The following is a 16,033-nucleotide window of genomic DNA, read 5'->3' on the forward strand; positions in this document are numbered from 1 at the left end:
CGGTCCAGATCATCAATATCCTCTTATTCTATTATCGACATGAGTCAAAACCAGTTCCTCACCTCATCTTAGAAGGCTACGTAAGGTCTCAAGCTTCATCTAAAAACAAAACACCGTAGTTTCCCACACAGTTGCTGAAACGCCTCTCAAGATGTAGAAACTAGAGGATACAGAGAAATGAAGACAAGTCCCCCTTCCCTCTGAATGGGTGCAGCAAAGACAACTGCAGTAAGCAGGCATACTCTTCATTTTCACCATTTGATGGGAGTGGGGGGGACGACAAAATTTTAAATCAAAGGTGGCGCTCTGTCCTCATCTCACCCGAATGTGACTCACTTTTGCAGACTATATGCTAGAAAATAACAGTTACTTTTCAAAGATCTTTGCAGTTACACCCAAGCCAAAATCAGGGCAGAGATCCACCCTTAATGACAGCAATTTAACTGTCTTATCCAAAGCAAGGTAAAAACTAAAACAGCTCCCTGAAAACATGGCTTAAAAGGCCCTTTTCATACACTAAAAAAACCTCCCAATAAGAAAAAAAAAATTTCTATTTACTTCAAATTTTGAACTCACCAGGAAGGGAAAAAAGAGGGGTTGGGATGGTGGTGCCAAATGAAGCACCCAAGTACAAAAGGCAGATTCTCCTCCTCCAATCCTTTAATTCCCCCAATCCATCCCTGCCACACACAAGGACAGGGAGTCTCCCTAGGGAAGGTTGGTGGCAGAGCAAGTCAAGGCTCTCCATTCACTCTCATGGGCCACCATCCAAAGGGATGCCCTAAGAGCGCTTTACACAAACCAGGCCCTTACAAGTACTTATTATTATAAAATACACCTACGCTGAGCAAGAACCTTATTTTAAAGTAAAGACTGTCCTCAGGTGGGGGAGGTGAAACACAACAAAGCCTTCCATGTTGAAAGGCAGACAGTCCAGGACGTGCATATACCTACACACGTATGAAAAAAATCCATATAACTAATTTATCAGGAACAGCAATCGATACCAACAGGAGCCATTAGATTATTAATAAACCCAGAAAAGTAGCATGCATAGCCGCCAAAGGTGGCTGTCTGCAGCGCTCCAGCCCACAGGAAGGGAGAGAAAAAAAAAATCAGCCCACCGAGGAGGATCGCGTCCTTGGCGGTCCTGCAGACCCCTCTACCCACGCAGGGCAGTCCCAGTTCTCCTTTGGGTTCTCCTTCGGGGGTCCTCTCACCTCAACAGCAAAAGCACTCCCTCCCAATGCTAGAGTCCCGCAGTAAACTGGTGAACGAAATGCGCACAGAGACCAACCCAGGCAAAGACCGAAGCGCAGACCCAGGGGTCGCTAACTAGCTAAGCCACTAAATTCTCTTGCAAGATGGAACAGAAAGGAACCCCCCCGCCCTCTCCGCTCCCCCCTCCCACGGCAATTGGAATGCCACCCTCCTTCTTACTGACCCTTTCCGGGGACCCGAGGACAGCGCAGATATTTTTTTTTTTTAACTAAGTACATAAACATGAATCGGAAGCAAGCTTGAACATCCTGGGGGGGCCAGACCCAAGACCTGAACAGAGAGTTGGGGCGGCTCTCCAACTCCCCGGGAGTCACCGTCCTGTCTGACACGCATCTATCACAGTACCCCCTCCGGGAGGCCGACGCACGAACCCTCACCTTGAGCTGGCAGCACCTCTCGGGGGCCCAAGGCAGGGATTAAATGGGTGACCCTCCCGGGGCGCGGGGAGAGGGAGTGCCGAGCTAGGCTGCCCTCAAGGTCACCACCCACACGCCGGGGTGGGGGCGACCGGTGTTCGGATGGGCTGTGGCGGCAGCAGAGGCAGCCCCGCCAAGTAGGAGAGGCGCGGGTGTAGCCGAGGAGCCACCGACCGGGACGGCGACTCCGAGCTGGAGCCAGTGCTGGGGCGCGCGGGGAGGAAGCCTTCTCACCTTTACGGTCCCCCTAGCAAGAGAGCGAACCCCGGCGGCTCCGCCAACTTCGCGGGGACCCGTCGCACTCCACCCCGAGCCCAGCTGTCAGGACCCCCGCCGCGCCCTGCGCGCTCCGCCCGGCCTCCCCCGCAGGTGGCCGCCCCCGCCGCGGGCGGCCACCGGCCGCCACTCACCTCGCCCGCAGCGGGAACCATTTTTCCGAGGGAAGAATCAAGGAAGGCTAGGCGGGAGGGGTTAGGGGGAACCGGGGATGGCGGCGTGGGGGTCTCGGGACGTGCCCGCAAGCCGGCTCGCTGGGCGCGGGGCGCCACGCGGAGGTGCGGCTGCACCTCGGGGGACAAGGCGGCCGCCGCGGAGCCCAGAGCCTCGGCGGCGTCCACCAGCCGGGGCTCCCTACTCACGCTGCACCGCGAGGAGGCGGCGGCGGTGGCGGAGGAGGAGGAGGAGGCGGCGCCCGGCCGGCCCCCGCCCAGAGCCCGGCGGTCGCCGAGTGGCCGCTCGCGTCCCCGCAGGACCCGCCTCCTCGGCTCCGCAAAGCCGCGCTCAGGGCGCGCCGCGCTCGGCAAGGCACCTCTGCCGGCCCCGCGCCGTCGTCCGCTGCAGCAGCGGGCGGGGTGCAGCCCGGGGCGGGGTCCGGGGTTGCGGGGGGAACACACCGGGAAGCGGACCGCCGAGCACGAGGGGCTGCAATCAGCTCCGGGGCGAGGGGCCCGTGTGCACCGGCGAGGACCCGCGGGGGACCCGTCCGAGTAGGCAGAGGGGGTGGAGGGCGCTCACCCGTTCCGGTCCGACGCTCCCTTCTTCTCCACACCTCCACGCCTCCCGCTCCACGCAGGCGGCGCAGCTGCCTCCCGCTGCCTCTGCCACCGCCGCCGATGCTCGCGCGGCCGCCGCTGCCGCCTTGGCTGGGCGCGGTCACGTGACGCGGCCCGCGGGGAGCCTGAGGGCGGGCGGACGGGCGCGCGCGCACGAGCAGAGGTTAGCGCGGCTCGGGCCGCCCGGGACTGGGCGCTTCACCGTGAGGGCGTTTAAGGGGAGGATCCGGCGAGCGCGTCCCCGGGCTGGCGGAGCGCGCGCCCGGAGACCAGAACTTGGCAGCGCGCGGGGCCGAAAGGGTGGCCGGAGTGCTGGGCGGGCGACTCGCGCCTCCGCGGCGCCCCTCCCTCGCTCCCTCTTCCTTTTCCCTGTGCGGGCCGGGGCTGGCGGCTGTCCCCGCCCCCTCCTGCGCTCCCCTTCCCTCCTGCGGCGGCCTCTGATTGGCCGGCGGCCTCTGACGTCTGTGTTTCCATGACGTGTCGGCCCGGGGGAGGGGCGCCGGGAGGGGGCGGCGGGGGAGGAGGGGGCGGTCCCTCCGTCAGTCACCGGCGCTTCCTAGGCGCGCGGCCGGGCGGCACCCGCAACGTGTGGAGACCGGAGAGTGATGACTGTCGCTGCAGCGGGACGACCTTCCCCGCTCGAGCCGCCCGCACCCCCCCACACACACCGAGGTGGGAGGCGAAGCCTGGTCAGCGGACAGAAGAGCGGCCCCGCGCGGCTCGGCGCCCACTCCCTTAGCGGACCTGTCTCCCGTCCCGGACAGTGACGCACTCGCGCGACAGCCCCGAGTGCCTCACCCTTAGGGACCGGAGCCCACTGTCCCCGCGGGCGCGCTGGCCCGGCTGGCCGGCGGACACCGGGGATACCCGCTACAGCGCTCAAACGCTGTCCGCGGGCCGGTGCAAACAGGCCTCGCACCGTCCGCGCTTCGAGTCCTCTCGTTTCGCTCTTAGGTTTGCTTTTTTAAAAAATCTTGTTCTACCTGTGGCAAGCTCGTGGGTCTTTAGTTCCTAGGATTTCAACCCTTCCCTCTTCTTCCCTGAAAAGAAAGAAACGGAAAGAGAAAAAAAAAAAAAACTCAGACCGAGTCATGTTCAGTATTGCGAAGGTAAAAGGTAGTCAACTCTGGCCCAACCTTTCCAACATGTTGCAGTGAAAAAGAAAACCTCTGGTTAGTGCATCTACTTTTAGAAAAGGGTTTTCTTGACTGTATCCACATATTTAAAGGTGTCTATTCTGCCCCATCGTTCAGACCTTTTCAGTGTTATTTTCAGTATCACTTAGCCAGGGGGGAAAAAGTTCTGTAGTGTTTTTTGTTCAACCCCTGAAATGGAAGAGTTAATGGCTGCAGTCTTCTCAAAAGCACGGGGTAAAGACAAATACTGCATTATGGATGTTCATTTTCTGATAGCCTTGTTTCAAAATATGTAAAGACGTGAAAACAAAATGCTTGAGTTTAAAAGAATTTCCACGCTAAAACTGTTGAAAAAAATGCATTTTTCCATGTATATCTTTCACCAGGCTAGACATTACCAGTGTGCCCTCGACATGTAAAACTGGCACTGGGCATTTTTTTCCTCTCTGTTTCATCACAGAAAATTGGTTGGTGTGGTACAATAAATAGCCCTTCCTGATACTATTTCAAATCTACAAATAGAAAAGCAAATTAATTAAATTTCACTTAGGTAATTTCCAGTAGTCTCTCGCCCCGAAATATCTTTCAGAAAAGCTCAGACACATTTATGAGCCCTTGGCTGTTTCCCAACTTTCCTCCAAGGAAGTCCCCACAGAAAATTAAATTAGGCATTCTACTTTAATCAAGAACTTGACATTTAAGTAATAAATGAATCATTGTATGCTACACTAGCAAAACTGATAATAGGTTAAACTAGAATCTGTTCAGTATGGATTTGTTGAAGTCCTAAATCATAAAACGCATGTTTTTAAAGTATATGCTCATGACAAATCACTGAGCATCCTTATTATTGAACATTATTGCAATGAAATTTTTATTTGGGTGTACAGATGTGCCCACAAGTGAAAACATATATGTCCCAGAACATAGTTGTACATACTTCAGTAAACATGAATTGCATACATGATAAATTGACTCTCATACAGTCAGTGTAATTGTAGTGTATATTTGATTTATATGTTTCATTCCCTCAGATAAAAAAATTAAAGCTAAAAGCAATATGGAAGCAACTGCACATTAAGAAATCCAATTTTTTTTCCTCCTACGGAGCTTCATCCTGAAATCTCCCAGATGACATACTTTTTGATGTAAAAAAATGCTGAATTGCTTAATTAGGGTTTTTTTTTTCTTCTTCTGGTTAAAGAGCTAGAATCAAGACCTCATGGACAAGCAAGTACTTTGGCCCTTCAGAATTATTTCTTAGAAGGCATTGGGCCACCTGAAATCAGCAATGCTCTTATGTATTATATGAGCATTTCATCTTCATCTTAGAACTAATTTATTTTGTGAATTTAATTGAACTGGAGGTGTATTAGTATATAATAGGAACAATGCAACACAATTCTCTACTTAATAACATTACAGTTTTCCAAATATGCTTTTTTACTAGCAAATATATAAGCTCCAGAAAAGTTACTGTTTTGGACGCCATATTGAAAACTAGGCAGTTTTAATAGGTGCATTCCTTTCATTCCTTTAATGGTCTTATTACATTAACATCTTTACTAGTAAATTGATTGTTTCAGTCTTTATAACACATGCGAAAGCTCCTCGATGTAACCAAATGTGAAGAGAAACATTAGGCTCTTTATTCTCTTAAGGAATTCCAGCCTAACACTCAGGAGGATGGAGAATTTCAGGCCAGCCTGTCCAACATTGTAAGGTCTAGGCCAGTATTGTAATACATAACAAGACCCTGTCCTTAAATAAAAGGCATCGTATGTGTTAAGTGATAGAACAAAGTTAAGACACCAACAGTAGTATGTTTTTAAAACAAGATACATTCCTTAAATGGACTTTTATATGTGAATATGCCAGTCCTGATCATAACAGAACTGGCAGGTGGAGAGAGGGAGTAGGGTGGGGGGATATCAAACACTTCATAAAATATAATTATGTATGTTATCAAATTTCCATTAATTTGGAGATAGAGACAGTCTTTAGCTGAAAACCCACATGAAACTTATTTATTAGTAACAAATTAATTGTATTTTGCTGAGTTAAATGGAGTACAATTACAAGTAAGCCTAAAATAAGAATTCTCAAGTCACAGCATAGAACATTTTTATATATTAAAAAATGCAAAACAGTTCGAAGACATTTGCTGGGACTTATTTAGTGCCTACATACTTTGTACCTTTTGGGAGTAAGGTGTTTGTCCCACTCCAAATATTGTATAATTTAGGCATATGGTGGTGACCCCCAAATACACATTCCAGCAAATAGAGAGGTCATACCTAAATGCTGAGGAAGGTTTCTCATGGAAGACTTAAATCTGTCTTATACCATAGGAGACACCCATAATTTAATAGAAAATAATATGCATGGTAAAAATGCTAGGGACGGTACCTGGGAAGGAACAAGTTTACCAAAACCGCTTTCCTTGCCCTTCGTTCTTCAAGCATATCCTGATGGTCTTTGAGAGCCTCCCCCTTAATTAGAATTCATTGCTTTCCTATTACTAACGCTGAATTGTGATAGATCACAATGCTGTTATAAAGTTTGGGTGAAATACCTACATAAAGTTTCAGCCCAGTTTTTGCTTCTTTTCTCTGGTTTTGTTTGTCCTTTTTTCCTTCTTTCCTTTCTCCCCCCTCCCTCCCTTCCTTCTTTCATTCCTTCCTTTAAGACGGGTTCTCATTCTTTAACCCAGGCTGGCCTGGAACTTATAGGTAGCCCAGACTTGCTTTGAATTTCTGCTTTTCTTCCTTCTGCCTTCTCAATCTCAGGTGTGTACCACTGTTTATTTCTTTTTTTTGTTTCATTTGTTTTTGCTTGTTTGTTTTTCCCCTGGCAATGCTGAAGCATGCATGGGCAGCCCATAGATGGCGGTTCTGTTGAACTTGTCCATATTGGGTTTCATGGTCTAAGTTGATGAGGACAACTGACTGGGTTTCTTCCTCTAGAGGGCACCAGATCTCATTACAGGTGGTTGTGAGCCACCATGTGGTTGCTGAGAATTGAACTCTGGACCTTTGGAAGAGCAGGCAGTGCTTTTAACCGTTGAGCCATTGTGTACCACTGTATTCATCCAAAATAGAGTATCCAGTATATAATATATGCTCAATAAGGGTCATTGCTCAGAAATACTCCTTTTTTCTTATTACAAGGTAAATGTATTACGAAAATGCACATTTAATTTGTTTAGTCAGATAGATTATAACCATAGAACAGAATGACTTGCTTGTGAAAAAGACTCTATTTGTGATCCTCTTTAAATCATAGCACATTTAACTGCATCACTGCTTCATGCTTCATTTCACTGATACGGTCTAAGCCTTCTCCAGAAAGGAAAAAAAGGCCCTTAAATCATGAGACATGCCTTTGGCTACATTTAACCAAAAAGTGGACCAATAGCGGCTTTTATAAATACAGGCTATGTTAACTTACATTGCTATAGAAAATACTAAGGAGAGAACACATAGGAAAAGCTTTTTTACCCAGTGTTTTCGGCCCATAGTCAATCGTCTCCCTTGCTTTATTAGTGGATCTCAACTATCCTGATGCTGTGACTCTTGAATACAGTTCCTTGTGTTAGGGTGACCCCCCCCCCAACATAAAATTATTTCGTGGCTACTTCACAATTGTAACGTTGCTACTGTTATAAGTCATAATGTAAATGTCGGATACATAGGATATATGATATGCAACCCCAATGGGGTCATGACCCATAGGCTGGGAACCATTGTTATAAGCTGCCTTGACACCAAGCATCCTACTCGGAAGTCTTTGCTGGAGCCAAGCTGCTTGCTTCTTGGTGGCTGGGACAGAAGTAGAGTAGAGTGGAAGGAAGGGAAGGGAGAGTAGGGAGGAAGGCCAGGAACCAAGATAGCCTTCAGGGATATGCTGCTCACCCAGTGACCTACTCCAGGGAGGCCCTATAATCCAGTCAACTACAGATTCATTGATGAATTCATTCACTGGTGATTCTAGAGAACTCATAATTCAGGCATCCTTAAACTCTGTTTTAGGACCAAGCCTTCATTCAGCATGTGTACCTTCGGAAGCATTGACTATCCCCGCCACAACAGATGACAGTCCCGCTTCGTAAGCTCAGAACAGGTAGGTGGTGGTGTGGAGTCAGCTACTGAGAATGGCCATCCAGGATGCACGTTCACAGCTTTCTGTCCTACTGTTTTAGAAATTGTCACTAGAACAACCAGCAGGGTTTTTCCCATGTTGATATCAAATTCTAGTTGTTTTTGTCTGTTAGCATATTTTCCATGTAGTTTTTTTTTTAGATTTTGTTGTTCTTGTTTTGCTTTGTTGGAACATCTTCTTTCAAGAACCACAGTGAAGAATTACCTTGGTAAGCAATGCAGATTTGTGGGCCATAACTTCTGAATGAGTCTCTAAAGTAGACAGTCCGTTTAGCTGGTTCTTGTGTGGAATGTTCTTTTCTTCCTCTGCCATTACATTATTTTATCGTGTGTGTGTGTGTGTGTGTGTGCGTGTGCGTGTGTGTGTGCATGTGTGTGTTTTGGAGCTGGGGATGGACTCAGATTCTTATGTTTGCATGCTAAGCACTGTATTCAGTGAGGTATTTCCAGTCCCTCTGTGCTTTTTTTTTCAATTATTCTTTTTATGAGGAATAGGTAGGGTGAATAAAATAGACTCTTACTCTTCAGCATTTTTCTATTTTGATAGTATGCGTATTTTTGTGACTTCAGCTCCTTGATGTCAGGGGTACTGCTGTTTTATTTAGTAAGTATTTATTGAGCCTGACAAATGTCCTCTGAGGTCACTGAGGTAGGAACACGAGAAAGATTCTATTTAGGAGACATTAGTATCAGGGTGATAATAGTTCGTCTAGTCACTTGCATAAAGGAACTTTTATTAAGCACTTACTCCATGGCAGGCCTAGGAGAATTTGGCACCAAGTAAATGTCAGTTCATTGAGCTCAAATGAATGAACAAAGAAATGAAGTACCATTTCTCTGATGATGAAGTCGAAGTTTACGAACATAACCTGATTTTATTCTTAGCCTGCATGGGAACCTTGAGGGTCAGCTTTTCTTCTTCCACATAGAAATGATAGCAAGAAAGGAATCAGCCAGCCACCAAAAACAAGGCACCGAAAGCTGCTTAGTTGATCCGTGTGTCTCGGTGTCCGTGGAACAGGGGACCTGAGAAGAATGTTGATAAATGTGGGGATGTAAGTGGGGTAGAGGAATGTGGATTCTAGGAAATAGAGAACAAGAAGGAAGAATTAAAAAGGGATGTACAGAGGGAAGATGATGCAGGCAAACAAATACCGATCTTGCTGTTAAGGCCCTCAGCCTGGAGGAAGTAAAACTAAAGACTGAGATGGAGTAACTGAAAGAATGAAAATATGGTTAGAGAATAAGTAAACGGTATATTTTCCAGGGCTAGGTAAGTTTAGAATAGTTTTACAGCAACATGAATTTGCATAACATTTTGTCAGAACTCAGAATTGGGCTTTTTTTTTTTTTAAACCTATTTGGCTTCACCATGTAGAGTCAAGGGTCTTCCTAGCAAGAATGGATAGATGCTAAGGAATATTACTTTCAGGTGTGTGACTTTTGTTTACTCTGCATTTGTTTAACTCTGAAGCTGTGTTACTGTGCCTGTGTGAAATACCCGAGGGTCCTCATAAAGAGATGAATGGCCAATAATAAGGCAGGAGAAAGGATGCGGTGGGGGGGGGGGGGAGCTGGCAGGTAGAATGAATAGAACGGGCAATCTGAGAGGAGGAGGACATCAGGGGCCAGCCACTCAGCCAGTCATGGAGTAAGAAGGAAAAAAAAAGATATACTGAAATAGAAAAAGATTAAAGCCCAGTGGCAAAAGGTAGTTGGGATAATTTAAGAAAAGCAAGAAGCAAGTGTACCTCCATGCCTTTTCATCACGGGGCTTTCATTGGTAAAAGTGAGTGTGAAGAGAATCTCTCTCCCCCTTGTGAGTACACTGTTCCTCTCGGGTTAAGCACCCACCATTACAATCTCACTTCGCTTTAATTCCTTGTCTAAAGGCCTCTTTCTTCTTCGTACAAGCCCATTGAGCATTAGAATTCCAACATATAAATGTTCAGGAACTCAGCTCAGTAGATAATGTAGATTCATTTTTGGTAAGAAGTTTTTCAAGTTCACATATGAAGCCTCCTCAGATCTGCTGCGTTATGTAACTCTGCTCCTCAAAAATGATTGTGGGCGGTGCATATAAATGGTACTGAGAGTGCAGGAAACAATACTGATAGGAAACTGTAAAGACACAAGGAATTTGTAAGTCTGGAAATGGGAGAACTCAGTGGTAGAGGAAGAGGCAACCATAAGGAGCAGTTAGTTCAGGGAATTATTTAACCTGGAGATGCTCCAGATACAATCCCAGAATTGTACTGATAATTTCTGCCAGGGTCTGACTGAAGCAGCAAGGTGGGTGCAAGTGGTCTGTCTGCATGCAGTGCCCCCATAAAATCCATGCCGAAATTCTAGTCCTCTAAACTGATCAAGTAGTGAGAATCCTTAAGAACCTTCATTAGTAGAACTATTTTGCTCATAAAATAGACCCCAAGTTTTACTCTGTTCCCTACCATCTCGGGAAACAGAAGATACTGTTTATCAGCTAGTTTATGAAACTGGGCCTCACCGGATGCTAAGCCCCTTCTACCTTAATTTTGGACCCCCTAGCCTCCAGAGCTACATAAATAAGCACAAGTTGTTTACAAAATATTGAGTCTATGATGTTATGGTAGGATTCTCCATGGGCTACAATGCCATGTAAAGTTAGAATCCTGTATCCCTGTGTCTTATAATAGAGTGCTGGTACTAGTTCCTCCCAATTCACTTATGCCAGGTAAAAGCATCAGGGAGGCAGAATTGTTAAAAAAAAAAAAAGCACCAGTGGTGTAACACATTAAGGAAAACCACCTTACACATAGCACTAAGAAACCACATGACACAAAAGAGAGAGGGACCTCATAGCAGCAACTACAGATGGAAAGAAAAACCAAAACAATTACCTGATGGCTAACTTTGTTTTAACAACAACACGGGTGGAAAGATAAAGGATGTTTCCTTCAGAGTCCTTGAGGAAATAACTCTCCTAAATTTCCATATTTAGGTAAAAGGCTGTAATGCTGCTGCTCTCCTGAGAGAACCACTCGTACTCAAACACTGGAGGCTTCTGCATAGTCAACACGTCAGGAATAACGAGAAGCGGAGAAGGATGCCAGCGTGAGAGAGACGTAACTAGAGAGTTGACGAAAAGCCCGTGATGTGGCTCGGCAGAGATGCCAGTTTCTCTGCTGGACAACTTAGAGTGTCCTTATCAGAAGATTGCAAGGAGCTGGGCCTGGAGGAACAAGGGGTTGGTAGGAAGCTTATCACTCACGATAAGAAACAACAGTCTGCCCATGCCCTCCCCAAAACTCCCACACACACCTTTATGAGTGCTTGGATGTCTGCCACTCTGAAGGCATCCACAGCCAGCCAGAGAGGATGACAAACGGAGCCTAGCCAAGAAAAGAGACTTGGTGCTTCCCCTTCATCTGCTCTTGTCCCCAGCGCTGGCAGAGAAATGAAAGAGAAAGAGAATGGATGTAGAAAGATTGAACAAGCTCTTCTCCAGTACACCGGATAGTGATGGGCAGAGAAAAACCTTTGGTTCCAATGATCTTACAGTTTCCTTGCTGAAAACACACGGAAGGTAAAAGACTCACTCTCAGATGTTAATGAACAGGCAGGGGAAGCTCCCTCGGCCTATGGCTAAACTGTTGAAATTGTTCTTTCAGTTGCGCTTGTGGCACATGCGTTTAGAATAAGAATACAGGAGTAGACTGGATGAGATCTACCAACTGCAAATCAGGTTCATGAGAACAGCTTGGGTAGCTTCATCAGCACACACAGAAAGCTGGACTGACAAGGAGTCACACAAGAAAACACCACCTCCGTTAAAACTGTGTGGATAAAATCCTGAACACTTATCACCGTGAAAACCCGGCAGCAGCAGGGTCCAGTCAGATGTGTGTTCCTGTCTCCTTGGGAGACCCAGAAATGCTGAGTTCTTTAGAAATCTTCCTTTCAGTAATGGTGAGACCGCTGGGTACAGCATCTCACACACCCATTGCTTCCCACCTCTTCAGCCCTGACTATTGTGACTTGGTGGGTTCTAGACCATTTGAGGACTGCTGGACTTATGTTTGTTTTTTCCCTTTGGGATCTGAAGTCCTCCGGGTTTGCGCTGTGTGCCTTGAACTCCAGCAGCTGTGTCCTTCCCATCTTCTTGCTATGCAGTTTCTGATGCAGAGATTTCATTCTCACATGTGTTTCTGCTCATATCCTGTGTGCTTGCCGCTCAGCCTGTGATCTCTATGGCCCATTGGAAACTTGAATTATACCTGTCTCTGGAAGGTGCTCGAATGGCTGACTACTGGCCTGCCAAGATTCTGGACTCTTTTGTACATTTTTAGCTTTCCCAGTTCCAAATTCTAGACGCTTTTTTATGCTTTGCTGCTGTTAATCGCAGTGTGTTTTTACTCCTAAAAGCCATGGGTCATTATGCAGAAATCCAAGTGCCAAGTTTTAGAGAGCTCCTTTTGAGTTGCTAGTTAGAAACAGTACAAACTCTTGCAACCCTGCTTAGTTTTCCATCAGAAATAATTGATAAGACTGTATGACTTTGTTGCAAAATACAGTGAAACCAAGCTGGAAGTGGACTACCAGTTTCCTTCTTGTTGGTTGGTTTCCGTAGTGCTACATGGTGCTTAGCAAACTGCTAGAGGAGAAAAGATGACCCCTATATTACCCAGTGTGAGCCCTATGAACTATAACAACCTACCAGAGAAAAGGAACTCACTGGTATGGCTGCTTTGGGGGTAACCAGCCACTCTCTGCTTGGATTTGACACTCTCTTTGCATAAGGGAATTCATGCCTGACACTGCAGATTCACTTTTGAAGTGGTCACTGGGGTATTGCTGTGACAGACCTGACTATGTTGTTTGGGGGAGAATTATGTAAGAATGGGTTAGAAAATTCATTGAATGTTGAGAACTTAGTGGGCTGTTTTGTAGAAGCTTAGAAGATGGGAGTGTTGAGGGCAATACAGAAGATGGAGGCCTGGCTTCTGAAGATTCAGAGGGAAGTTTAAAGACTCTATCAGAGTCATTTGTTACTTTGAATTAATATTCTGTGGCTCTGCTTAGTTGGGGCTGAAGAATCAATCAGCTGTGAGCTACAAGATACTACAACTACTAACGTGAAATCTTTGCTTTGCTGAGGTACTCGAAGCTGGTTGGCTAGAGCTGAGAAATTAATATTGATTAAAAAGAGACCAGTGTCGTTGAGGTGAAATCTTCTGGGAAGTGATTCCCGAGAGCATGTAGGAACTGTGTTCCGCAGACAGCCAAGATTATACTTCAAGCTGGCAGCTGAACTTGGTAGTGTAAGAGTGACTCAGGTGGTACTGGTTTTGAAGGTCATGGAGAACAGCTCAGGCTTGGCACTGTGAGGGGCCAAGAGAGGACCATTGTTGAAGATGCAGCCTCAGTGGCCATTGAAGGCATAGGATTGAAGGGATCATAGAGAAATTGAGGCTTGGCACCATGAAAAGAACCCATGAGAGGCTAGTGGTGAAAGTGTGGCCCAGTTTCAGCAGAGGTCCCGAGCATGTAGGACATGCTAGTTCCATAGGATGACCACCAAGAACAGTAGCAGTGGTAGAGCGGAGCCAGCCAGGGCCTAGAAGACAGACTGTGTGCACTGCAGAGGCTTGAGCTGAAGAAGCGAGCCAAGCCTCTTGAAGGAACCCAGGAGATGGTGAGTAAATTCCAGGTGTTAGACATTGAGTTATTTACACTTTTGGAGTTTGGTTTTGTTTTACTTTGATCGTGACTCTGCCCTGGTTCTTCCCTCTTGAAGTAAAGTATTTCATGTATTTTTTGATTTTATAGGACCCCACAGTTTAGAGACTTTGAATTTTAAAAGAGTTTGGATTTAAAAAAAGATTGGCTATTTTAAAGAGACTGAACTTTTAGTGTGTTTGAATTTGTAAAGACTGTGAGACTTTAAAAGTTATTTATATATTTAATGTAGACTCTTGGGAATGAATGAGAAAGAAGAGACTGTGGCTTAATGGTGATGATGCGCTCGGTGTCAAGTTGATGGGGGTCAGTTGTACTGAATAGTTTTATGTCAACTTGACACAAGCTAAAGTCATCTGGGAGGAGGGAACCTCAATGAAGAAAATGCCTCCTTAAGAAGGGGCTGTAGGCAGGGCTCTAAGGCATTTTCTTAATTAGTGATTGATGGAAGAGGTTCAGCCTATTGTGGGTGGTGCCATTTCTGGGATGGTAGTCCTGGGCTCTAGAAGAAAGCAGGCTAAGTAAACTATGAGGGGCAAGCCAGTAAGCAGTAAGCTCTTCCACGGCTTCTGCATTGGCTCTTGCCTCCAGATTCCTGCAGTTCCTATCCTGACTTCCTTCGATGATGGATTGTAATGTGGAAGTGTAAGCCAAATAAACCTTTTCCTCCCCAACTTTCTTTTGGTCATAGCATTTCATCACAGCAATATAAAACATATATGTACATACATATGTATGTATATTCAGTGCATATATAATTTTTATTAGTATTTTATTAGTATTCCAAATTAGACATTTAGCATTAGATTTTTATATAACATATATGTAATATATATATAACTTTTTTCTTAATATTTTCCAAATTAGACATTTAACATTAAATTTTTAATAATATAACATCCAAAAAGCCAGTTATGATGCCACATGCCTATAATCCCAACACACGGGAAATGGAGAGAGGAGAATCAAAAGTTCGGGACCATCCTTGGCTATACAGTGAGCTCAGGACCTGCCTCAAAAAATAGATGTAGATAGTTACCTGCATATATTTATATCTTTTGCTAGTTCAAATAATATAGATATATGACATGTGAGAGAAAGATTTCTTCTTTCCTTCCCTTCCTTCCTTTTTTCCTTCTTTCTTTTTTTCTTTTTGTTCTGTGTAACAACTATAGCTGTTGTGGAACTAGCTCTGGAGACCAGGCTGGCCTCCAGTTCACAGAGATCAGCCTGCCTAGGCCTCCCAAGTGCTGTGATTAAAGGCATGTACCACCATAGCCCGTCAAGAGAAAGATTTCTATAGTTACCTTCTGCCTAACCAGACTGGGAAGCTGTTATAATTAGTGCAGAGTAGTTAATATGCTATAGGGTATGGAGTCTGGACTTAAATCACTGCACACTCCTAGAAGCAATGGTAATTGACAAAATCATAAGAAAGAGAATTTCGAAGAAATATATGGCTTGTATGACAGAGTAATGTATCCTGTATAAACTTCTGCTTAGGGCAATTTCAGTGAACTGAAATATTAAACTTGACTTGAAGGAAGATTCAAGATGGCATGTAGAAAGAGCCTAAGGTTAGGTACTAGGCAACCTGGATTCGAACGCCAGTTCTAAAATTTACTAACACACGATCTTATTCAACCAGATCCATATCATCTCTGGTCTTCCTTTATGTAAAACCACAACTTTCTAGGGTTCTTTTGAGAATGAAGTTATACAGTGTAGTTTTCATAGCAGGTATTCAATGTCCAGGTCTTTGTTGTTGTTGTTTGAGACAGGGTTTCTCTGTGTATCCCTGGCTGTCCCGGAACTTGCTTTGTAGACCAAGATTGACTTGAACTCACAGAGATCCTCCTGCCTCTGCTTTCTGAATGATGGCATTAAAGGTTCAAGCTAATGCACCTGACCAATGACTAGGTCTTTAACTACTGTCCTACATAATCTGCCATATTTTAGAGTAAGTCTTAAAACTCACTAGACCAGTGGTTTTCAACCTTCCTAATAGTGCAACACTTTATACAGTTCTTCATTATATTATATTATTATAGTTGTAGTCGTCTCCAACTATAAAATTATTTTTATTGCTACTTCATAATTTTGTTACTGTTATGAATTGTAATGTAAATATTTTGCCAAGAGGGTCATGACCCATGTTGAGAACCACTGTGCCTAGTATCTATAAAAGTGATATAATTAATGGAAAATGAATGAAATGTAAGAATTTATACAGCTTCAAAGGAAGTTTTTAAACTTTATAAACCATGTTC

The 16,033-nt window shown here is 45.3% G+C and overlaps 1 protein-coding gene and 1 long non-coding RNA gene across 2 annotated transcripts in view; one reads left to right on the forward strand and one right to left on the reverse strand.

Annotated features, from left to right (window-relative positions):
* LOC142838750 (uncharacterized) overlaps positions 1-3,223 on the reverse strand; it is a 51,263-nt gene extending 48,040 nt beyond the window's left edge. Inside the window, exons 1-3 of the mRNA XM_075954355.1 lie at positions 3,081-3,223; positions 2,746-2,945; positions 2,108-2,706 (exon numbers count right to left, since the gene is read on the reverse strand). Of these exons, the coding sequence (XP_075810470.1) occupies positions 2,108-2,706; positions 2,746-2,945; positions 3,081-3,223 (942 nt within the window). The remainder of the gene's footprint in view (positions 1-2,107; positions 2,707-2,745; positions 2,946-3,080) is intronic.
* A 90-nt stretch (positions 3,224-3,313) lies between these two features.
* Positions 3,314-14,736, forward strand: LOC142839043 (uncharacterized). The gene is made up of 3 exons (XR_012908666.1): positions 3,314-3,703; positions 7,917-8,007; positions 11,026-14,736. It is a non-coding gene; the product is annotated as an uncharacterized LOC142839043 (long non-coding RNA).
* The last annotated feature ends 1,297 nt before the right edge of the window (positions 14,737-16,033 follow it).

Source organism: Microtus pennsylvanicus, chromosome 20, assembly GCF_037038515.1.
Source record: "Microtus pennsylvanicus isolate mMicPen1 chromosome 20, mMicPen1.hap1, whole genome shotgun sequence".
Lineage (NCBI taxonomy): Eukaryota > Metazoa > Chordata > Mammalia > Rodentia > Cricetidae > Microtus > Microtus pennsylvanicus.